General features: G+C 53.1%; 2 protein-coding genes across 4 annotated transcripts in view; both read left to right on the forward strand.

Moving 5' to 3' along the window:
- The first annotated feature begins 602 nt into the window (after positions 1–602).
- C10H19orf47 (chromosome 10 C19orf47 homolog) lies at positions 603–14,808 on the forward strand. The gene is made up of 9 exons (XM_084814492.1): positions 603–726; positions 1,459–1,533; positions 2,472–2,559; positions 4,291–4,405; positions 5,094–5,175; positions 6,224–6,358; positions 8,111–8,257; positions 10,023–10,093; positions 14,194–14,808. Exons 2-9 carry the CDS (start codon positions 1,515–1,517, stop codon positions 14,713–14,715), a joined length of 1,179 nt encoding a protein of 392 aa, XP_084670618.1. The 5' UTR covers positions 603–726; positions 1,459–1,514; the 3' UTR covers positions 14,716–14,808.
- The window catches only part of AKT2 (AKT serine/threonine kinase 2), a 31,782-nt gene continuing 23,586 nt past the window's right edge, over positions 14,572–22,767 (forward strand). Inside the window, exon 1 of one of the 3 annotated variants that reach the window (XM_084814491.1) lies at positions 14,572–14,625. The gene's annotated coding sequence lies outside the window, so the exon portion shown is untranslated. Of the gene's footprint in view, positions 14,626–18,748; positions 20,659–22,767 lie in introns of those variants that run through there. The other 2 variants (XR_014784953.1, XM_084814490.1) reach the window with 2 other exon arrangements.

Consider the following 22,767-nt stretch of genomic DNA (forward strand, 5'->3'; position numbering starts at 1 on the left):
ACCAGCGGGCGCTGGAAAACGAGAGGCCGGGCTCGCCCGCGCGGGCCCCCGCGTTCCGACGGGACGAGCGGCGCTCGGGCGCTGGACGAGCCCCCGGGCTTGGAAAGGGAGGGGGCGCGCGCAGGCTGGCGCCCTCGAGTAGCCTGCCCGCCGGGCGCCCTCCAGAGGGCTGGGGCTGCCGCTCCCGGCATTCCTGACCACCGGCCGTGCTGGCCGGGGCTGATGGGAGCTGGAGTCCAGATCATCGGCGGGCACCCGTTGGCGAGGGCCGCCGCGGAGGGAGGCCCGGCCTTCCTGCCGCAGTCCGGCCGCCGGAGCCGCGGGAGGCTGGGCCGGGATCGCTCGCGCAGAGCCGGGGGCGGGGCGGGGCGGGGCGGCCCCGCTCGCCGCTCGCCGCTCGCCGCTCGCCGCTCCGGGCCGCCCGCAAGGCGGGGCAGGGCAGGAGGCGCAGCGCCCCAGGGCCAGGCGCGAGGGGCGCCCGGGAGGAGGCGGCGCGCCAGAGGCGGAGCCGGAGCGCGGCTCGCCCGGCCGCTGGGGGCGCGCGCGGCCGCTCGCGTCTCGCTGGGCGCGGCTGCCTAGAGGGGCCCCGGCCGGAAGCGGGCGGGCGGGCGCGGCCCGCTTCCCGAGCTCCCGCGGCTTCCGGCGCGGCCTGCTTGAGCCCCCGCGGCTGGGGAGGGGGCTGGGCGAGGGCCTCAGGAACGGCCGGAGGATCCCTCAAGGGAGCAGGTGGGGCGCTTCGTTTGGGGAGGGACTCCTGCGGAGGGGTCGCCCGAAGGTCCGGGGGGTCGCGTGCGGGCCTTGGGGGGAGGCGTGCAGAGCGGGCCGTTGCCGTTGCCGTCCCCGCCCGCGACGCTCCCCCTCCAGCAGCCTCTGGGACTCGGAGGAGGCGATTTCCGCAGGCGCCGCTTTTCCCTCCCCAGGTGAGAAGCGGCACCTGCGGAAATTCTCTCCCCAGTCTGCGTCGCCGCGTTGAGCTTTGGCCGCGGGGGGGGGGGCGCTGTTCTGCCCCTGCGTCCTTGGCAGGGGGAAGCTCGTCCGCCAGCAGGCTCTCTGGCCGGGCAGGGGCCCTGCTGCGGCCCCACGCTGGGCTTGGCGGCCCCTCCGGGTGTCCCCCCCGGACAGTTCGTGGCCCTCGGCCCCCATGCTTGTCGAGGCTGTTCTGAGAAACGCCCCTAACAATGCAGAGCACGGCAGCATCTCTGTGGGGCACTTTGGGGCATGTGGCCTTGTTCCTTTGGAAGAGCTGTCGCATGCCCCGAAGCAACACTGAGATCTTGGCCGTTGTCAGAAAAGGGAGCCAAATATCCTTCTAGGGTGTAAATGTGGGTCAGGCCAGGAGGGGGGGGGGGTTGCTGCTGGGGCTGGATGGTAGCAGTCTATTCTTGGTCTCTGAGTCCTGCTGTTGGAATGTCTCCTTTATGACCACAGCTGTTTCATGAGGGTGTTACCTCACTGCAGGTCTTCCGTTGGTCCATCGTGGCTGTCCCTGCCTGTGTCTTCCTGGATTTTCCACAATGGTGTCTGTCACTATGGGTAAGTCTGGCTTTTGTGTAAGTTTGAAAGGGAATCCTGGCAAACAAAACAGAGAAGCCAAACAGCAGGGTGGAGGAGACGGTGTTGGTGTTGCAAAATGTGAGCTTTCTTTGTTTGTGGGTCAATTGGCAAGTTAGCTGAGCTTCAGACAAGTGGCAACAGCTGCAAATTTGAAAAAGGCCTGCCTAGCCAAGGTCCTGGAGTGGTAGTTAGAGCAGGACTGAGAAGCTAGGGAAGGCAGAAATAAATGGCAACCTTCATGCAGACTTCCGGCTCCTGCCAATACATCTGCAGGATAAAAGCAGAGCCCACTTCCTCCAAGTTAAACACAGTTCAGTTGCATTAGGCCTGAAGGCTGCTGAAGAGTTCTGTGTAACTGGAAAATGCTGCACATATGTCGGAGGCCATAAAGACCTGGTTTATATGAAATCAGATTAATGAATCTCTTTATCCCAGTGTTTTTATCCCATTGCCTCTCTGGGCAGGGGTCTTTCCTAGCATTCCTTATCTTCTCCTCTTACTGCTGGGGACCTTTTCCATTCATGTCTTCCCTGAGCTTTTGCTCCTTCTTCCAATGGTGTGTAGAATTCGTCCTGTAGATGCTTATATTCTTGGCTTTGGTACCAGTTCGGTGTTCTCTGGTGTCAGGTGAGCTGACTCTGTCTCTGGGGAAAAAGGAGCGTCCAAGAAGTCTTTTATAAAGACAGGGATAGATCTGGGTTTCCAAATAGTTATTGGTAGGCAGTAGCTTATCGGCACCATCTTGTTCTCCTTGCCGTCCAACGTTGTCTCTTGTTTACATGCTTTTGACCATCTCTCCTCTCTGCAGGATTTCTCTGTGGGTATCTGAAAGCAGTTAGAGGACTAATCAGCTGAGAGCCCTAGCCCTGGCTCAGGCACCTTGTGCTTCTAAGTTAATCTCATTCTTTGTTTGTCAGCTACATCAGAGTGGATTCAGTTCTTCAAAGAAGCTGGGATTCCCCCAGGGCCAGCTGTCAACTATGCTGTCATGTTTGTGGATAACAGGTGAGGCTGTTGAGAGAGGCAGCTGCAGTGGAACAATCCACTATTGAGCTTTCTGTGCAGCATGGGGAGTGGGACGTCTGGATCTTCCCTGCAGTGAAATCCGTGATCCCTAGAACCTGTCTCATGGGTCTCATGGCAGGAAAGCAGCAGCAGCCCTGCTGTCTATGTAACAGGCAGAGCAGAGCGCAGGAAAGAACATTGACACCATCGGCTGCTTTCTGTGCAGCTGTCCAAAAGAGAAGTGGCTGCAAGTGTTCCTTTAGCAGATAGCCTGGTTGGGGTGGCAGGATGGGTTATTAGCCCAGGCACATTACACAGTAGTGCACAAAATCTTTCTGCATGCAGCTCTGAAATGTTAAATTATTTAAATCTTGAAATACAAAATGGTATACAACCCAAGGTAATCTTTCAAATGTTTGCCTTCCTGAGATTAAAAACCCAAGATGTACTGTGTTTCTTAGCATGAATGTGTGAAGATACATGGCTCAACAACACTACAAGTGAGAAGGATCTTGGAATTGTTGTCGATCACAAGCTGAATATGAGCCAACAATGGGATGTGTTTCCATTCCAACAATGGAGAGCCAGTGTGGTGTAGTGGCAAGAGTGTTGGACTAGGAGCTGGGAGATCCGGGTTCTAGTCCCCACTCGGCCATGGAAGCTCACTGGGTGACTTTGGGCCAGTCACAGACTCTCAGCCCAACCCACCTCACAGGGTTGTTGTTGTGAGGATAAAATGGAGAGGAGGAGGATAATGTAAGCCGCCTTGGGTTCCTTGCAAGAGGAAAATAGGCGGGGTATAAATGCAATCAATCAATCAATAAATGTGGCTGCAAAAAAGGCCAATGCTCTTTTGGGCTGCATTCATAGAAGCATAGCTTCCAAATCCCAGGAAGTACTAGTTCCCCTCTACTCAGCACTGGTTAGGCCTCATCTGGAGTACTGTGTCCAGATGCAGACAAAACTGGAGAGGGTTCAGAGGAGGGCAACAGAGATGATCAGGGGACTGGAAACAAAGCCCTATGAAGAGAGACTCAAAGAACTGGGCATGTTTAGCCTTGAGAAGACTGAGGGGAGATAAGATAGCGCTCTTCAAGTCCTTGAAAGGTTGTCACAGAGAGGAAGGCCAGGATCTCTTCTCGATCATCCCAGAGTGCCGGACACGGAATCATGGGCTCAAGTGACAGGAAGCCAGATTCCGGCTGAACATCAGGAAAAACGTCCTGACTGTTAGAGCAATACGACAATGGCACCAATTCCCTAGGGAGGTCATGGGCTCTCCCACCCTGGAGGAGTTCAAGTTGAGGCTGGACAGCCATCTGTCAGGGATGCTCTGACTTGGATTCCTGCATTGAGCAGGGGGTTGGACTCAATGGCCTTGTAGGCCCCTTCCAACCCTACTATTCTATGATTCTATAGGAATATTTTTAAATGTCTTTAGAATTGTAAGTCTGTGCTTAAAGAATAAAGCTGAGTTTGTGTTAATGATATTGGGAAAAATAGATGGTTGAAATCTTTTTCACTCTGAAGTCTTTTAAAAAAGAGAGTTGACCCATTAGCCAGTTCCCTCTTGTGGCAGGAGCCTCTCAGTTCCAAACGCTGCTTCCTTCCCCACCAATGAGCAACCCCACCCCCTTCCTTGTGTCAGGTGGTAGCACACCCTGTTCAGACTGTTTGGGTTTGTAAAGGGTGTAGTCCATGACTTGCCATCATAGACCTTGTCCCCTTCAGGATCCAGAAGAACATGTTGATGGACCTGAACAAGGAGATCATGAACGAGCTGGGCATCACCATTGTCGGGGATATCATTGCTATCCTCAAACATGCCAAAGTGGTGTACAGGCAGGTGGGTGTTCTTGGAGTTGTTCCCTATTTTCTTCCATGATTTAAATTAAAATGGGGTGATGCTGGCCCCTAACGTGTTGCCAGCCTCCTGGCATTCTGGGCAGGATCTTTCGGTCTGTGAGGCAAAAGGATCTCTCTGGGGGAGAGGAGAGCGGTTGGCCAGTAAAACCTCTACTTAAGGAGCTGTCATGAATATTGCTGCAGCTCGGGGAGTTGCTGCGAGCAACTCATGCTTCTGTGGGCAGCAGAGTGGCCCTGGCCCAGTGCGAGGTGGCTGGGCGGAGGGAAGCATGGGAAGACTCTGGGGCCAGCAAAGAGGTCAGTCCCCTTTGCTGATTTAGCTCAGCCATCCGAGGCAAAGGATCTGGCCTGCGTTGTGTGGTGGGACATTCAGAGGATGCAAAGTTCTTCCCCAAGGAGAATGAAGGAGCAGGAAGTCCCAGAGACCCTTGATGATGCCCAGGCCAGATCCCTGTATGAGGAGCTGCAGTTCTCTAGGGCTGGCCCTTCCGGGGTTCATGCTCCAGGGCCCAGCAGCTGAATCTGGTGGTTTGGTGTGTTTCTCAAATCTGGTGGGCCTCTGTGGGCCTGCCATGTTATTTGGTGCATTGGTAGGAAGACAAGTGGCCAAACCAGGGGAATTATCCCCATTTGCTCCTCACCACTGTGTCATGGCGTTCTGTCTCTAGGAAATGTGCAAGGCTGCTACAGAGTCGGTGGCCTCCAGCCAAACCACCCTGCAGTCCGAACTCCGCAGGAACGCCAACAGCGGTGAGTAGGGGTGACGTGACCGGCTGGCTGCTGAGCAGAGGCCGTTGGCGGAGGCTAAGCCTTCCCTCCAGGTTGTCCGTCACGCTGGATGTTCTTCACAGAAGCGTTTTCACTCATGAATAATGTGGTGATGCTAATACACTCAACAATATCTTTATCCTTCCATTCTTTCATATAAAAAAGTAAAATCCACCCATCCCACAATGTAGTTCTTCTACTACGCCTTTGCATTCCTCTGTGGGTCTTGTGAATGATGCTGTGCCCAGGGCCCTGGGGTCAGGCCAGATCCAAGCCTGGTGCCGATGTTGCACAGAGGGTGAGGCAGCTGCCAACAGACAAATCCTTCCTGGAAGGTCTCGTCCTCCATTTTGTACGGTTGTCTGTGTTAGGTGGTGGTTGGAGCGGTAAGAAGCTCATCATCTCACCTTCTGAGGTGGCTGCCAGGAATAGGGGCTTTTCAGTGATGGCCCCTCCGCACTGGGAGTTCTTGCTTGGTGCCAAATCTGGTGATTTTTAGATGCCAGGTAAAACTTATCTCATTCTTTATTGGTTTTTGTTTGTTTATTGAAAACATTTTTATCTGGCTGTTCAGCTGAAAAGCTTCCCAGGGTGGCTTATAGATCAATAAAAAAAGAAGAAAGCCCTGCCCGCAGGCTCAGTCTAAAGATTAAGATAGTTTTTTAGCTCTTATTGTAATTGCTGCTGGTCTTTTAAAAAAACCTATTTGATTCTGAAAAATAAATTCATTTGGCACCTAGGGATTCACTTTTAAGAACTTCTTTATTACAAAATGTGCCATTTTATAATGAAATGCTTCTTAACAGTCAGTGTCAAGGTGCCATAAAACATATTTCTTTTTCTTATAAAAGGCAACATAGCTGTCAAATAATACTGTTCAATTATGTTTTTATTGTTGCTCATAATCTCTGTGTTAGCTTCCTTGAGTATATTGTATTGACAGAAAGATAAAAGTGTGATGAACAGATCAACCCCCATCCCGCAGGCGCAATTTTGCTCTGCTCACCGACTCTGCTTGCTGTCTCTGCAGCTGCCACCCGAATGATTGCAAACAGCCTGAGCCGAGACTCTCCACCTTCTACCCCTGTTCGGAGACCCGACACGAGTGCCTCCAAAATCTCCATTACCGTGTCCAACAAAATGGCGGCAAAGAATGCCAAAGCAGGTGATTGGGGGGGTGAGGACAGTGGCAGGTGTTGGGTCATCTTCTCTGACCATGTTGCACCGCTGTATGCCTTTGTGTGCTTGGTTCAAAGCTGCTGTTCTTTGGTTTTGCTCTCTGCCTTGCCTCAGTGCTGGTTGGGGCTTGACCAAGCTTGGGTGCCACGGTTTTCTTTCTGGAATGTGTGGCTTGCATTTATTTATTTATTTCATTTCTATACTGTGCAATAGCCGAAGCTCTCTGGGCGGTTATGTAGTCTGTGCTTCCCAGCATAGCTCTCAAAATGTATTTATTTTGCACTTACAAAAAAAATGAATATCCCACCATTCTGGTGTTTATGCACCAGTTGGGGTGGTTAACAACAATTAAAACCAATCATAAAATACAATGAAACATGTAGGTGAGCAGAGAAGTAAATGCTGCTGCATCTCCTGGTAGAACTGCCCCAAAGGTAGCAGCGGCAGGGTGCTGAACTGTTCCTCCTCAGCAGGCAAGCCTCCCACAGCAAGTTGTCTCCATGGTGGCGCATATTTTCTCTGTTCCCTGCTGTCTTTTAGATGGAATAAATAGAGTTACTGAAGCCCAATATTTAGGAGCCTGCGGCTTCCCTCTACTTCTGAGGAGCAGAGGTAGCAAAGGCAATATGAATTCTGCCAACTCCTGCAGCTAGTGAGGAGGGGACCAAACACTTGAGAGAAGGAGGGGGGTGAACTTGGGTGAAGCTTCTCAAGTGCCCTGGACAAAGCTACTCCTCATGATCCTCCGTCTTTCATTTGTAAAGGGGGAATATTACCGGTCTACTTTGCAGGAGCAGCGGGACGGTGAATGAGCCAAGAGTTGGAAGCGCTCTGTATGATGAGCGAGAGATGGGTATTGAAAATATTCCTTAACCATCCTTCACGGAAAAGATTCCATGACAGTGCACACAAGATATGAGGTGTACTTATCACGATAATAAGCACTCTCATATGGTGACTTAGAGTATTGGGGTTCAAGGATGCTGAGCGAGTAAAATCTTTTGGAGGTGGATGGAAGGGTGGGGTACACTAACAGCAGCAATGTCGTGTTGCCATCTGCCCTCTTCAAAGCTACAGTAGCTGGAGAAGATGCTCACATTCATTTTGTCTGCTTGCAGGGGCGGTGGGGGGTGGGGAGGAAGTGTGCTTAAAAAATTAAGAATCTGCAAAACTGGCCCATTGGTGGAAATGTGGGAAGAGTCCACTTAAATAAATAAAGAAATGCCCTTGTTTGATGAAATGTCAGAATGAATGGCTCCTTCCCAAGTTCTCCATAGCATTGCTCTTTGCTCCTTCCTAGTGGTTAAATCACTGATGTTGGTATCTGTATTGCTTCTGAATGTGCTTAGTTGGGTTTCTCAACTGGAGGGCTTGGGAACTGAGCACAGGGCTGGGCCCAGCCTCCCTCACATCCACAGTGGGTATGGCAGATGCTGGGAGAGGAAGCTGTCGTTGCTTACCTCTCCTCACCTCTGAAAAGCTGGAAGCCAAAGATTGGTGGGATCAGAAGGGTGCTGCGGCCTTTGCGTTGTCTGGGCTGCAGGCATCTGAGCTGCACAGAGCTCGCCATAAGTGCCACCCCACAGGGCATCCAAGCGCTTGCAGAGTCCTGCTCTATTGTCCTGATAAACATACTTGCTTGGGCTCATGAGCAGTGGATGCGGAAACCCGTTTCTGCAGCACTGCTCTGGTGGGAGAATTTGCCCTGAGCTGTATCTTCTCGCTTTTGCCGCTGTAGCTCTCTGTAGTTCTGAGGTTGAGAATTCCACGGTCCCAGTGAAAAGACGCCGTGTTACAGCAGAGATGGAAGGGAAGTACATTGTCCATATGCCAAAAGGAACCACGCCCAGGACCAAGAAGATCCTGGAGCAGCAGGCGGCAAAAGGTACCTTGTCCGCATCTGGAGTGGGTGGGGGTGGCGTCCTTCAATTACAATTAGGAAAATGGGGGCGGGGGCATCTGGGTGGCTCCTAGCAGACATATGGTCATGGCCATGTAAACTCTGCCCTTGGAGAAAAAATGACGTGTTGAGTAAAAGAGACAAACGGCTCATTCAGCCGGCAGCCAATGTTCTGGCTACAGCTGATCTCGTGGAGCCAGCAGCAGCTCCTCTTTTCGATATCAGCTTCGCTGAGCCCTTTTTCCAGGCCCAGGATTGAAATGTTTAAACTTAAATATTTTAAAATGTTCATGGAGAGAAACAAAATTAGAAATATACAATAACCATTACACTCCCCCAAGCAGTGGAGTTTTTGTTCAGTGCCCACACAACACTTGCAAGATTACCTTTTCAGCCATAATGGGAATAAGCTTGCTTTACCCCTTTAATTAAGAGCTGATATTTTCCGGATGCTAAATCGTGTGTCAGTGATGATAAAGGTAGGAGGGAGGTCATGACTCTACCAGCTGCTCTCTTCCGTTGCCACCACCTCCTCAGGGCTCCTTACACCTGAGACTAGGAGGAACCCCTCAGGTACCCCAACACTCACAGCCACTTATTCTGGTACAGCAGCCCTCTAGATTTAGTACTCGACCCAACCACAAGAACTAGCAGCACGGAATGTTGAGGTAGGAAGTTTATTTACAGGTTCGGGGTAAGGGAAATGGGAAGAGTAATAGAAAGAAATACAGAAAAATACCCAAGAACCAATCCCTTGCTTGGAAACCCAATATAAGCAAAACAATAAAACTACCTGGCTAATGCCTTACTCCTAAGTAGGATTCTGTGTCTTATGCCAGCAACCAAGACACCACCACGCCAGATGGAAAATCTCCAAGCTCTGTAGCAGTTCCCCCAGCTCTCCAATCCCCCCGCCCCCACACACACACACACACCCCGTTCAAGGGAGGAGGTGGCAACTTCACACCCCACCAGCTAAGTCCACCCCCCTGGCCAGCCAAGATGGTTCACGGCCTTGAGTCACAGTGAGCATTCTTGCTGGCGCCAGCAGCCTTGAGAAAGCCCCAGCTCCCTTCCTCCCCAGAGTCCCAAGGTTGCAAACCCTCCCTGCCAGATCCCACTAGGTTGGGCTATGAGGCAATAACATCCTAGCGAAAAGAAACGCCCCCTTCTGTTAACCCTGAGCGCTCTCAGGGATGCGAGCGGAGCAGGGCAGTCTGCCTTGCTGTTCTTCACAGTGATGGGTTCCCGGTCGTGGATGGCGGCACGTGCACCTGCTGCTGTGCTGTGGCTAGGCTTCGGGTTGGGACCGCGCCTCAGTGATGACCCAACAGTCTTGTTCTGAGTGAGACTGGTGCGCTTTGGCCAGAACTCAGCAGCTGCTGGTTCACATGGCATGAGACATCCCAGGCAGGCCAGTCCTTCCTTGCCCAGAGAGCAGCTAAGGTTTTGCTGCCTAAACTGCAGAGGGCGAGGCAGCCTGCTGGGCTTCAGAAGCTTGGTACCGCTGGACCAGGGAGGAGAAGCATTTGGCAACAATGGGCCCCTATGCAGCAGTGTTTTTCATTTTTGTGCCTGTTTTTATTTTTGGATGCTGCTTCAAAGGCTTTTTGGTGAAAGGCATCTTTATAGAAATAATATAGATCTTTGGCCCCTGTCACCTCTTTGAAAACCCCATCCACCATTTTCATTTTGTGCAGTGTCTGATGGAAATCCGCCTGTGTGTTTCCCTCTCCATCTTTGATGACAGGTTTACAGAGAACCTCAGTATTTGACCGGCTTGGTGCAGAAACCAGTGCAGACACCACTACTGGAAGCAAGGTAAGACAGGGATACTGGTGCCTGTTTGCCCTTGGAGCTGTTCTTTTGAGCTTGCACCAGGCCCCACCCACCCCCGCCTTGGATCCCTCAAATGGGGGCCACTTGAAAAGGCAGTGCCAAAGTGTGGTGTTCCCCCACTTACTCTGGCCCATGAGTGAAGGGTGGTGCTGTTCCTTTCCCTGCATGGGGTGGAGGTGTGTAGGGCGGGGGGGGGGGGCACTTTTGTCAAGCAGGCCCGTAGGACTCTGCCTAGGCTAGGCCTCCCTTAGAGTTCACCTGCAGAGTGCAACTGCAGGCAATTCCTCTGGAGGAGGGGCTACAATCCATCTGGCATCTCCATCTGGCTGCCACCTCTCTTCCTTCTCTGGCAGGTCTCTCAGGGCCTGGCCATTCATCTCTTGGCTGTGACTATGGTCTTCTCACAGCTCTGAATGGCAGTCCCTGCCCTTTCCCCCTCACTTGGAGAAAGAGGCAAGTAGCGCCCCAGTGCTTCTGGCAGGAACTGCAATCATTTGGAGGCTGCAGGAGTTCATAGAATCATAGAATAGTAGGGGTGGAAGGGGCCTACAAGGCCATCGAGACCAACCCCTGCTCAATGCAGGAATCCAAGTCAGAGCATCCCTGACAGAGGGCTGTCCAGCCTTGTCTTGAACGCCTCCAGTGTGGGAGAGCCCGCCACCTCCCTAGGGAGTTGGTGCCATTGTCGTATTGATCTAACAGTCAGGAAGTTTTTCCTGATGTTCAGCCGGAATCTGTCTTCCTGTAACTTGAGCCCATTATTCCGTGTCCTGCATTCTGGGATGATCGAGAAGAGATCCTGGCCTTCCTCTCTGTGACAACCTTTCAAGTACTTGAAGAGCGCTATCATATCTCCCCTCAGTCTTCTCTGCTCTAGGCTAAACATGCCCAGTTCTTTCAGTCTCTCCTCATAGGGCTTTGTTTCCAGTCCCCTGATCATCTTTGTTGCCCTCCTCTGAACCCTCTCCAGTTTGACTGCAACCTTCTTAAAGTGCGGTGCCCAGAACTGGACACAGTACTCCATATGAGGCCTAAGCGGTGCTGAGTGGAGGAGAACTAGTACTTCATGTGATTTGGAAGCTATACTTCTATTAATGCAGCCTAAAATAGCATTTGCCTCTTTTGCAGCCACATCACATTGTTGGCTCATGTTCATCTTGTGATCTACCACAATTCCCAGATCCTTCTCGCTTGTAGTGTGGTTGAGCCACATATCCCCCATCTTGTAACTGTGCATTTGGTTTCTTTTTCCTAGGTGCAGAACTTGCCATTTATCCCTATGAAATGTCATTCTGTTGTTTTCTGCTCAGCGCTCCAGTCTATCCAGATCACTTTGATTTTGTTTCTGTCTTCCAAAGTATTAGCTATCCTGCCCAACTTTGTGTCATCTGAAATTTGATCAGCATTCCCTGCACCTCCTCCTCCAAGTCATGAATAAAAATGTTGAAGAGCACTGGGCCCAGAACTGAGCCCTGCGGTACCCCACTTGTTACCTCTCCCCAGTTGGAGAAGATCCCATTGATAAGCACTCTTTGAGTGTGATTCTGTAGCCAACTGTGGATCCACCAGATCGTTGTTTCATCTAGCCCACTTTTAGCTAGTTTGCTCATCGGAATATCATGGGGCACTTGGTCGAAAGTGTTGCTGAAGTCGAGGTATATGATGTCTACAGCATTCCCACAGTCCACAAGGGAGGTTACTTGATCAAAAAATGAGATCAGATTCATTTGGCAGGATTTGTTCTTGACAAATCCATGTTGGCTTTGAATAATCACTGCATTGTTTTCAAGGTGCTTCCAGACAGATTGCTTTATCATGTGCTCCAGAATTTTCCCAGGGATTGATGTCAGACTGACTGGTCTGTAGTTCCCATGTTCCTCCTTTTTGCCCTTTTTGAAGATGGGGACAACATTAGCCTTCCTCCAGTCATCTGGCACTTCCCCCGTCCTCCATGATTTCTCAAAGAGAATAGACAGTGGTTCTGAGAGTTCTTCTGCCAGTTCCTTTATAACTCTAGGATGCAGTTCATCTGGCCCTGGAGATTTGAACTCATTTAAAGTAATTAGGTGTTACTTGACCATATGCCTATCAATCTCAAGCTGTAATCCTGCTCCTTCAGCCTGTACTTTGGCTTTGCTAGCGGGGTCATAAATCCTCTTTCAGGAGAAGACTAAGCCAAAGTAGGAATTGAGCACTTCTGCCTTTTCTTTGTCTTCTGTTTTCATTTTGCCATCCTTATTTGATAGCTGAACCATCATTTCTTTCCTCTGCCTTTTACTGTGCACGTAGCTGAAGAAAACCTTTTTGTTTTTTAGCATCCCTGCTAACCTCAGCCTGTTGTCAGCTTTAGTCTTCCTGATGTCATCCCTGCAATTCTGTGCTACCTGCCTGTACTCTTCCTTTGTTACTTGGCCTTCCTTCCACTTCCTATATGTGTTAGCATATAGTTAGCATGAATTCATAAAATCATAGAATAGTAGGGGTGGAAGGGGCCTGTAGGACCATGGAGTCCAACCCCCTGTTCAATGCAGGAATCCAAGTCAGAGCATCCCTGACAGATGGCTGTCCAGCCTCGTCTTGAACGCCTCCAGTGTGGGAGAGCCCACCACCTCCCTAGGGAATTGGTGCCATTGTCGTCTTGCTCTAACGGTCAGGAAATTTTTCCTGATGTTCAGCCGGAACCTGGCTTCCTGTCACTTGAGCCCATGATTCCATGTCCTGCACTCTGGGATGATCGAGAAGAGATCCTGGTCTTCCTCTCTGTGACAACTTTTCAAGTACTTGAAGAGTGCTACCATATCTCTCCTCAGTCTTCTCAAGGCTAAACATGCCCAGTTCTTTCAGTCTCTCCTCAAACGGCTTTGTTTCCAGACCCCTGATCATCTTTGTTGCCCTCCTCTGAACCCTCTCCAGTTTGTCTGCATCCTTCTTAAAATGCGGTGCCCAGAACTGGACACGGTACTCCAGATGAGGCCTAACCAGTGCTGAGTAGAGGGGAACTAGTACTTCCCGGGATTTGGAAGCTACGCTTCTATGAATGCAGCCCCAAAGAGCATTGGCCTTTTTTGCAGCCACATCCCATTGTTGGCTCATATTCTGCTTGTGATCGACAACAATTCCAGGATCCTTCTCGCTTGCAGTGTCATTGAGCCACGTATCCCCCATCTTGTAAATGTGCATTTGGTTTCTTTTTCCTAGGTGCAGAACTTGGCATTTATCCCTATGAAATGTCATTCTATTGTTTTCTGCCCAGCACTCCAGTCTATCCAGATCACTTTGAATTTTGTTTCTGTCCTCCAAAGTCTTAGCTATCCCACCCCATTTTGTGTCATCTGCAGATTTGATCGGCATTCCCTGCACCTCCTCCTCCAAGTCATTCATAAAAATGTTGAAGAGCACTGGGCCCAGGACTGAGCCCTGCGGTACCCTGCTTGTTACCTCTCCCCAGTTTGAGAAGACCCTATTGATAAGCACTCTTTGAGTCCAGTTCTGTAGCCAACTGTGGATCCACCTGATAGTTGTTTCATCTAGCCCGCTTTTAGCTAGTTTGCTAATTAGGAGATCATGGGGCACTTTGTCGAAAGCTTTGCTGAAATTGAGGTATCTTATGTCCTCTGCATTCCCACAGTCCGCATGGGAGGTTACCTGATCAAAAATGAGATCAGATTTGTCTGGCAGGATTTGTTCTTGACAAATCCATGTTGGCTTTGAATAATCACTGCATTGTTTTCAAGGTGCTTCCAGATAGATTGTTTTGTAATCCGCTCCAGAATTTTCCCAGGGATTGATGTCAGACTGACTGGTCTGTAGTTCCCATGTTCCTTTTTCCCCCTTTTGAAGATGGGGACATTAGCCCTCCTCCAGTTGTATGGGGGGTGGGGGGGGGCAATAGCAAGCCCATCCCCATACAGTCATCTCTGCCATATGCTTTCTCCCCCCACCCCACCCACACAAACATTCTAGATCCATTGTTGTAGCCCCTGTGGATCTTGAGAGAGGCCTGCTTTGCATAGGAGCAGGAGCCCCAGGGCATCCTGCGGTGCCTGCTTCCCCACCTCTGACCTGCTGTGGTGTCTTGGCAGCCCACAGGAGTGTTCAGTCGCCTGGGGGACATGCAGGAGGCTGAGGAGGAGAAAGCGGCTGAGAGCGACGATGGTGATGACAGCTCCGTCCTGCAGTATGCTGGGGTGCTGAAGAAACTCTTCAAGCCCTCCAAGGCAAAGGAGAGCTGCAAAGCTGGGGTGACAGTCAAAGCAAAAGCCACCAGCTCTGAGCCCAAGTTGGTGGTGGCACCCCCTGTTCCAACCCAGCGACTGGGGAGCAAGAGCCCAGCAGGCCCTGTGGCTCCCGTCAAAGGAAAGCGACAGGAGCTGTCCCCGCAAGGCCATGTTGCTAAGAGGCTGGGCAAGCGCTGCCTGCCCATGGAAGCCCAGGACAGCAGCATCACCAGCTCCCGGAACAAGCCTGACTCTGAGTTCCAGGTCACCATAAAGAGAACTTTGGGGAGCACCAAGGTAAGCAGCACCACGGAGGCCCCCAGTGCCCAGATGGACAACACGGGGACAGTCAGTGTTTTTGAGAGGTTGGGCAGAAAGGCCGTGTGAGCCTGGCCCGGCGCATCTTCACAGGCATGCAGGGGACCCTCTTTGGAAGGGGCTCCAGACAACTTGGACTCGTGTTTTTCACACACACCCCTTGCAAGATGAGTGGTTACTGCGCTACTTCTGGGCTGATCGGTCTTGGTGAAGACTGCTTCTGTGAAGCACCTTGTTGGTTATCCCAGCTGTTTTCACAGGTCCACGGGGGGTGAGGTTAGCCCCTTCTGTGCATGCAAGTTGGGTTTCTCGTGTGGCTGGATGATCCATGTCAAAGCAGTAACCGCCAGTGGCTTGGCACCAAACTGAGCAGGGCCCAGGTCGGGGGTGAGAGGACGTGAGGAAAGGACCTTGGCAAGGAAGCGAGGGCTCCTGGGGATTGTTGCAGGTCTTTGGAGCAGCTTGACAGCGCACTGAACACATCTTTCTGTTATTTTCTCTCTGCAGGTCCTTGCTCTTTCCTAGGAAGTAGTGTCTTGAGGGGCTCCATAAAAGAGAGACAGACAGGCACTGGGCTTGAGAGGTGCAGGAGGTTCATTTCCCCTGCTTTCCCTCCCTCCCTCCCTCCCCTCCTTCCTTCCTTCCCTCCCTTTCCTGAGTTTTCATCTGCCGCGTTCTGGTACAACCTGGTACAACCAGGTATCCCGGGAATGGCAATGGAACAGTTACCAGAAATTCCTGTTGCTGGATACTGGAGCCATGCAGTTGACAAGCAGGGTCCCAGTACCACAGTACCACATTTTGTCCCATGCTGAAAGTAGGAGAATTCTAGCTTCTCTTTCGGTTCCAGTTTCCTTGGACTGGCTGAGAAATCCCTTCTTGGCTGGCTTTGGCTGTTGTATGTTGTGAAAGGTGCACTGTTCAGTGTGGTCACAGCTTCACATGTCAGAAAGCCTCCCTGGGTTGCCTCCATTTCTCCTGCTCAGACTCCCAAAACCTGGTGCTCTGTCAGGGTGGGAAGGGGCAGGTGTACTCCTCCCCCCCCTTTTCCTTCTCAGATCAGTTTCAGTCCTTCCCTAAGCAAACCAGCAACACAATTAGATCGGAGTGAACAGCTGTTGTCTTGAGACCCTGGAGAAGAAGGAGCCCCCACCCTGCAGAGGGATGCACATTTTCTGTTTCTAGATTTCTAGCAGCACTGATGGAACAAGGTGGTTGGGATTTTGCACTTAGGTTAGTGGATTCTGCCCAGCCTCTTATCAAATACTTATTAAATAGGACACCCCTTGTCTAAATATCCAAAGTGCTTAAAGCCAGGCATTTGGTGGGAATTGCTGTGGACCTGGCTTTTCAAGCCCTTCACTCTCCCAGTGCCTCAGGCCTGGTGGGCGTGTGCATCGGTGCTTGCATGGTTGGGAACAGAGTCATGTGAGGGTGGGCAGCCTGGAGGGGCCACCCCCCCACCCTCTTACTTGCTTCCGTGAGCCCGGCCTCTGGTCCCCTTTGTCATGGGGCTTCCTACCCGCCAGAGCAGGACACCAATGAAGATCCATCTTGCATGGAACTGTGAGGTGGGGGAACGAGCTTCCTGCCCCATCTGCTGCCCTGTGCTTCTGTTTGGGGGGGCCCTGGTGCCCCATTTCCAAGCTGCCGCCATGCTTCCTATGACGCTGCCCAAATGGACGCATCCGCACGCGCACGTCACTGTGAGGACACTTGGGGCACCGAGAGAGGGAAGGGAAAACGCTCCGCTCAAGGGGCGCCCTACCTCGCTTCTGGGCGCCCTATTCTCGCCCTACCCTCAGCTTGCCTTCAGGCGGTGGGGCAGCAGAAAGGCTGCATTTGGAATCAGGAAGGAGTGCATTACTGGGGGCTTGGTCGGCTGTCACTGGAACCTTGACCTGAAGTTGAGAGGGTCGCATATGTGATTCAAGTGCCTCGGAGGCTCTTGTGATACCTGGGCTGTGTGCTTTTCCTGTAGAAAGATCAGCTGTTGCATCCAGTTGTTTGCCTGTTTTGTCTGGATTGCAGCCTCATTTCCAGAACACCAGTGAAGCCTCCTTTGTGTGCATGCCCCCCCCCTCCCGGGCACTCGGGGAGGGCATCCTCTGGCCACCATGGAATGCCACCAGTGCTGGCTCTACCTGAGTGAAGCGTGTGCAGCCACCCACCTATTAGCACAGATGTGGGGGAGGAGGACACCTGCCCTTTGGGGGAGAGGGAAATGGAGCCTTTCTTGCAGAGGTGGTGAACCAGATGTGGGTCAGGCCTGCAGCCTGTGTAATCCTCCGTGACCAGCAAGAGACATTGGAAGCCCTCGGGGAGATTGGGATGGCATGGGCCAATTGTTCCTGGGGAAGTGTGTGGCCACCCTTTTCCTCTTAGCCCTGGTCTCCCTTGGCTGACGCGCTCTATCTCAGCATGCACTGTTGGGCAGTCTCCCTAGAATTCACCTCTAATTGGCCCCAACCATCAGGCCACTCCATTCCTGCGCCCTGCAGTGCCTTCCTGCTTGTTCCGTGTTCCAAATTGAGCATTTGCTACCATGGAGCGAATTCTGCCATAAACAGTTAAAGGGGATGTGTTTCTTTTCCCCTTAAAAATAAGGCAGCAGCCATGTTGGACTAATATTTTTAAAGAGTTTTATTGACTAAATTTAGGGGGAGCTGGAAGAGTTACACAATGACTGTTAATGGTTTTTAGGTTGAGAAGCCCCTCATAGTAAATGTAAGTTAAGGTAATTTGGGCATAGCCTTGCATTTTGTAGTTTACCATATGATGATGGGTCGGGGGCTTCTCGACACTGTTCTCTTAGCTTGTCAGGGCCCCTCCTGCACATGGAAAGATGTGAGTGTTCTCTTGCAATAAAGCATGTCTCCTCTTAGCTTGTGTTTCAGCTCAAACATCTCTCTTGTGTTCCTCACAAAGGGGGCAGTGGCATCTTTCTTACCCTCACCCAGGGCAAGGCAGCCCTACTCAATATGTTGGCAATAGCATGTGCTTACACCTGGAACTGGAGAAGAAATTCCAAGCCCTGCCACTGTAGATTTACACTGTGTACATTTACACCCACACAAAATAAGGTTGTAAATTGGATGTAACTATTGCAGGAGGCCCATTAAACAGTATTTTCAAGTATTTGTGAGCGACTGAGCGCCGCCATTGAAGGAGGTATGTTGACTGTTCTGGCATAAGCAAGCACAAATAGGCTACAGAGCGCCTTTGGGATATGCTTTCCTCCCTTTTTTTGGTTTCATTGCTTGCAGGACTTCTAGCCCACCTCATTTCTGGGTCTTGACACCGCACATATAAAATACCTGCCAGTGTTTTATATGAGCGTTAAGTTAGGGAGTCGTGGAGTGTGGCTCGGGGCCTCTTGATGAAAGCAGCTTTGCTGAAGTTGGTTGGTGATTGGATAGGAAATAGCCTGGGGTCAGAAATCCTTTTTTGGATGTTGCTTTGAGCTCCTTGGAATAAAAATATAAAATGTTTTATGCATTTCAAAATCTAATAAATGGTATTGTTTATAATACAAATATGGATGAAATCGGAAGGACACTAGCTCAACAGCAAAGGATTTGTACGCAGGAAGCACTGGGTTCAGATAAAGAAAGCAACAAGGTTGGGAAGGACACCCTGCCCCACTGCTGCCCCCTCGGCCTGAGACCTTGGAGAACTGCTTCCACCCAGAACAGAAAGATGGTTTGACTCTACCAAAGATGGCTTCATCGGTGGTCTGCAAATTCATGTGGAGCTGAAGAGGGGTGTGGGGAAGCCTGCTAATAAGCTCTGGGGAGGGTCATCATGCCTGACCTGAGAGCCTTTGACCCAATGTGATGTCAGGACTTCATGCCAAGTAGGGAGAGGGGCAGCATGTTTTGGCTCTCTCCCTTGGCCTGGCCACATGTTTGGATGGCTGAAGGCTCAGCGAGGAAGGTGGCCCAGATTAACTTCATATGAAATTAATCTGGGCCGTCTTCCCTGCTGGGCCAGTCTATAGTGTTCCCCAAAGTGTCTCCCATCTTTATAGAGTCCATCTCTCTTTCTCCCTACTCTGGTCACCAGCTAGTATGATCAAGTGATGTGGTTGAACTTTGGCCAGAGCTTCCAAAATTGAATTTGGAGCTTCATAAATGGGCACAAAACCTGGATGCTTTTCATGCTGGTAACCTTGGTCTAGGTATTGTACTGCTAGCATAGTGAATTGTACTACAGAAGGAGCCATAGCTCACTGGTAGAGCACACGTTTTGCAGGCAGAAGCGCCCCCCCCCCCCCCAGTTAAAGCATCACAGGTAGCTGGGCCAGAAAAGGCCTCTCAGAGGAGGCAATACTGGGCTAGATCTGAGCAGCATCTGCATTTGCACCTCAGGTGTCGTCGTTTCCTCTTTCCAGCATACATTATGTACTAGGTTGGCCTCTGAAAATAAAACCTTTGTATGGGGCACCAGCCTGGCCTAGCTCATAAAGGAGAGCTCTGGCTTTGTGGGTACCAGAAGCAGAGCACTAGGGTGGCTGGGCTGTGATGGCCTCAATTCAGTCTTCACCATAAGCTGAAATGGTGGCCTTGGTTTTACAGCTCTTACCAAGGGAGAGTGTGAGGAGCACCAGGTTCAAGTCCCCACTGGGTGCAGATTTTGGGCAGTTGCTCTCAGCCAAGCCTGCCCTGCCCCAACATCAGGGAAGATAAAAGAGGGCGGGCAGGGGAAGGGATGTGGACCACCACCACTGAGCTCCTTAAAAGAAGGGTGGGATACACATGAAAAATAACTGACAGTAATACTGTTTTGTGTATTCTGTGTTCAAGGACTACTTGGCCAAAATGGGAGTTGTATGTGGGACACGGCACAGCTGCTGTTTTGTTCTCCCAGCAGCCCATGGAGCAACCTGAGTAAGCTGGGCCTAGGTCAGCCTTCCTCAACCCGGTGCTCTCCCAATGTGGCAGATTGCAACTCCCATCATTCCCAGCCAGCACAGCTTGTGCCCGGCCCCTGCTCGATCACTGCACCGCAAAGATCTTGTAGAGCTGAGAAACGGGCAACTAGAGCGATCGCGGGGCTGGCGCAAGTCCTGTGCGGGGAGGCTACGACAGCTGGGCCTGTTCAGCTTAGGAACAGGGCGGGTGAGGGGAGACGAGAGAGGTCGGCAAAACGGCGCGCGGGGCGGGAACGCGGGCAGGGAGCCTTTTTCCTCGCCGCCCGCGACACCAGGATCCGGGGGCCATCCAGGGCGCTCAGCGGGGGAGGCGTGGGCCGACGGACGGGCTCCCCGCCGCGCGCCCTGGGCGGCTTCGGCCGCGTTCCCGGACGAGGCGGCCACCCGCGGCGACCAGGCCTGAGGGGCGGTTGCCGCCGCCAGGGCCCGAGGAGCGGGCGGCGGGAGGGCGCCGCCATCGGGCTCGCGGGCTTCCCGGGTCCAGGCGAGGGGCGCCCCGCGCGAGTCCGGCTGAGCGCGGGCCCCGGCCCCGGCCCCGGCCGGGAAGCTGCGCTTCAGCCACAGCCGTCGCGGCTGCTTCGAAGCGCGGGCCTCGGCGGACGCCTGCGCCGGCAGGCTGGCGCCGCTTCCTCGGCCACGCGCCGGCGAGCCCCGAGCCCGCCTCAGCCCGGGGGCGCCGGCCCTGGCCGGAGGGCGCGGTCGCTCGGCCGCGCACGCGGAGAGGCGGCCTGCCGCCGCCCCCGTTCCGGGGAGCGCTCCGGCGCGCGCCCCGAGCTCCTCCGGGCCTCGTCCCGCGCAGGCGCCGTGATGGCTTCGCGGCGGGCCTGCGCCTGCGCCCTGCGGGTGGTCTCCGCGCCTGCGCACAGGCACCGAGGTGCGGCGGGGTGCTGCTGCTCGTCCCTCCCGCCGCAGACGCGCGGACGCGCCCCGCCCGCCGCGCCGCCGCCGCCCTTCCTGCGTGCGTGGGCCCGGCGGGGCGGGTTTCCGGGAGCGCGGGCGCCGTCGGGCCTGACACGGCGGCCGCGGCGCGGAGGATGGCCCTGCGGGGACGCCGGTAGCAGCGCCCGCGGCAGCGGCAGGTGAGCGGGGAGCGGGCGCGCGGGCGGGCGCTGCGGGAGGCCGCGCGGGAGCTGCAGGCCGGGCGGGGCGCTGCTCGCTCGTTTGCTTCGCCCTCCGCGCGCGGGGAGGCCGCTGCCCCGAGGGGCTCGCGCCAAGCGCCGGTCGCGGGCCCGCCGGGGAAGCGGGCGGCGAGAGGCAGCCGGAGGGCTCCAGGCTGGCGGCCCGGGCGAGCCGGGCCTCTTCCCAGCCTCCCGAGCGCTGGGAGCCGCCGCCTCCCCTCCTCCTCGCGCCCTTCCCCTCCTCCTCCTCCTCCTCGCTGCTTTCCGCTCAGCACGTGCTGCCCTGGCATCACCCGAACGAATGCCCTGCTGAAGGGCTCCGACGCCTCGCATCTCCTGGATCGTGGCCCTCCAGGTTCGTGGCCTACAACTCCCATCAGCATTAGCCAGCAGAGCAAGTGAGGAGGCATTATGGGAGTTGTAGGCCATCGCTGGCCCACCCCTGCCTTATGCCACGATGGATGCTCTTCCTTCCTTCTTCCCACTAAGGCTTGGTTGCAGCCGGCCCGGCCCGGCCATGCCAGGCAGGAAGGTGAGGCGACCTGCTTCTATAGGTGACACTATGAAGGGAAGCGGGGCAGATGAAGCAGAACTTGATGGTGTCTGAATGGTGCTCTTGAGACTTGTTGAAGCATTAAGAACAGAAGAGCAGTCATGCTGGATCAGACCAAGGGGCCATCTAGTCCAGCGTTCTGTTTATAGTGGCCAACCAGCTGCCCATGGGAAGCCCACAAGCAGGACATGTGTGCAACAGCACCCTCCTGCCCATATTCCCCATCAACTGGTGCACATAGACATACTGCCTCTGATACTGGGGGTAGCATACAGCTATCAGGATAGTAGCCATTGATAGCCTTCTTCTCCAGGAATTTGTTTACCCCCTTTTAAAGCCATCCAAATTGGCAGCCATCAGCACGTCTTGTGGTAGCAAATTCCATAGTTTGACTCTGTGATCTCTGAAGAAGGATTTCCTTTTATCAATCCCTGACAGGTGCAGAGCCCCATTTGGTCTCCATTTCAGGCAGTGCTGGGTGCAGTTGGGGACAGGGATTGGTTTGCTTGCCGATGAATAATGTTTGCATCCTGCTGTCCTCCCAAAGTGCTGCCTTTGGCTGCGACTGCACTTGGGAATTGTGTCTATGTCGCCCTCCCAATAACCCTGCAAGGTCAGTGAGAGTGAGCAGACCGGCTGGGCTGTGGCCACCCAGTGACCTCCGTGGCTGAGCGAGGGTCTTTACCCGGGGATTTTGCTCTCTGTCAGCTCATTCATGGGTTCACATGCGTACCTCAGGTGGGGGTGCTGGAGGTGGGGAAAACAGGTGGGCAAAAGAAAACCACTGACCCATACCCTGCTGTTGGCCAGCTGTTTTTGGAAATGGAACAGGAGGCTGGACCAGGGACAGGCAATCTGCAGACCATGACCTAGTGTCAATGATCCTCTGTAAGTGATCAGTTCAGACCTCAGGCAAGAATGACATGCCCTTCCCTGACAGCCTGCTGAGTGTAGATGGAGAGGGAAGGGGGGCAGTAAGGAAGGAAGAGGGGTGGCCCTGCCTACCTTTACTTCTGGTAGGTAGTACTACCTTCTAGTAACTAGTAAAGGTAGTACCTACCTTTACTTCTGGTAGGCTCTTCAAGTACTTGAAAGGTTGTCACAGAGAGGAAGGCCAGGATCTCTTCTTGATCATCCCAGAGCGCAGAACACGGAATCATGGGCTCAAGTGACAGGAAGCCCGATTCCGGCTGAACATCAGGAAAAACGTCCTGACTGTTAGAGCAATACAACAATGGAACCAATTCCCTAGGGAGGTGGTGGGCTCTCCCACCCGGGAGGCGTTCAAGACAAGGCTGGACAGCCATCTGTCAGGGATGCTCTGCCTTGGATTCCTGCATTGAGCAGGGAGTTGGACTCGATGGCCTTGTAGGCCCCTTCCAACCCTATTATTCTATGATTCTATAATTCTGGCCCCACCTACTGCTGGCAGTGCAGCTCTTGATGGACAGCCTCCTGGGTGAGACAGATCCCCTTAGTCTGATCCCGCAAGGTAGTGCTGAGATTTTGTATGAGGA

The sequence above is a fragment of the Heloderma suspectum genome, chromosome 10 (genome assembly GCF_057233095.1).
Source record: "Heloderma suspectum isolate Gila_16-S chromosome 10, 16-S_ref, whole genome shotgun sequence".
Classification (NCBI taxonomy): Eukaryota; Metazoa; Chordata; class Lepidosauria; order Squamata; family Helodermatidae; genus Heloderma; species Heloderma suspectum.

Coding starts and splice junctions, on each gene's coding strand:
- C10H19orf47 (XM_084814492.1), top strand. Junction 2,560..4,290: donor GTCATGTTTGTGGATAACAG/GTGAGGCTGTTG, acceptor TGTCCCCTTCAG/GATCCAGAAGAACATGTTGA. Junction 4,406..5,093: donor CCAAAGTGGTGTACAGGCAG/GTGGGTGTTCTT, acceptor TTCTGTCTCTAG/GAAATGTGCAAGGCTGCTAC.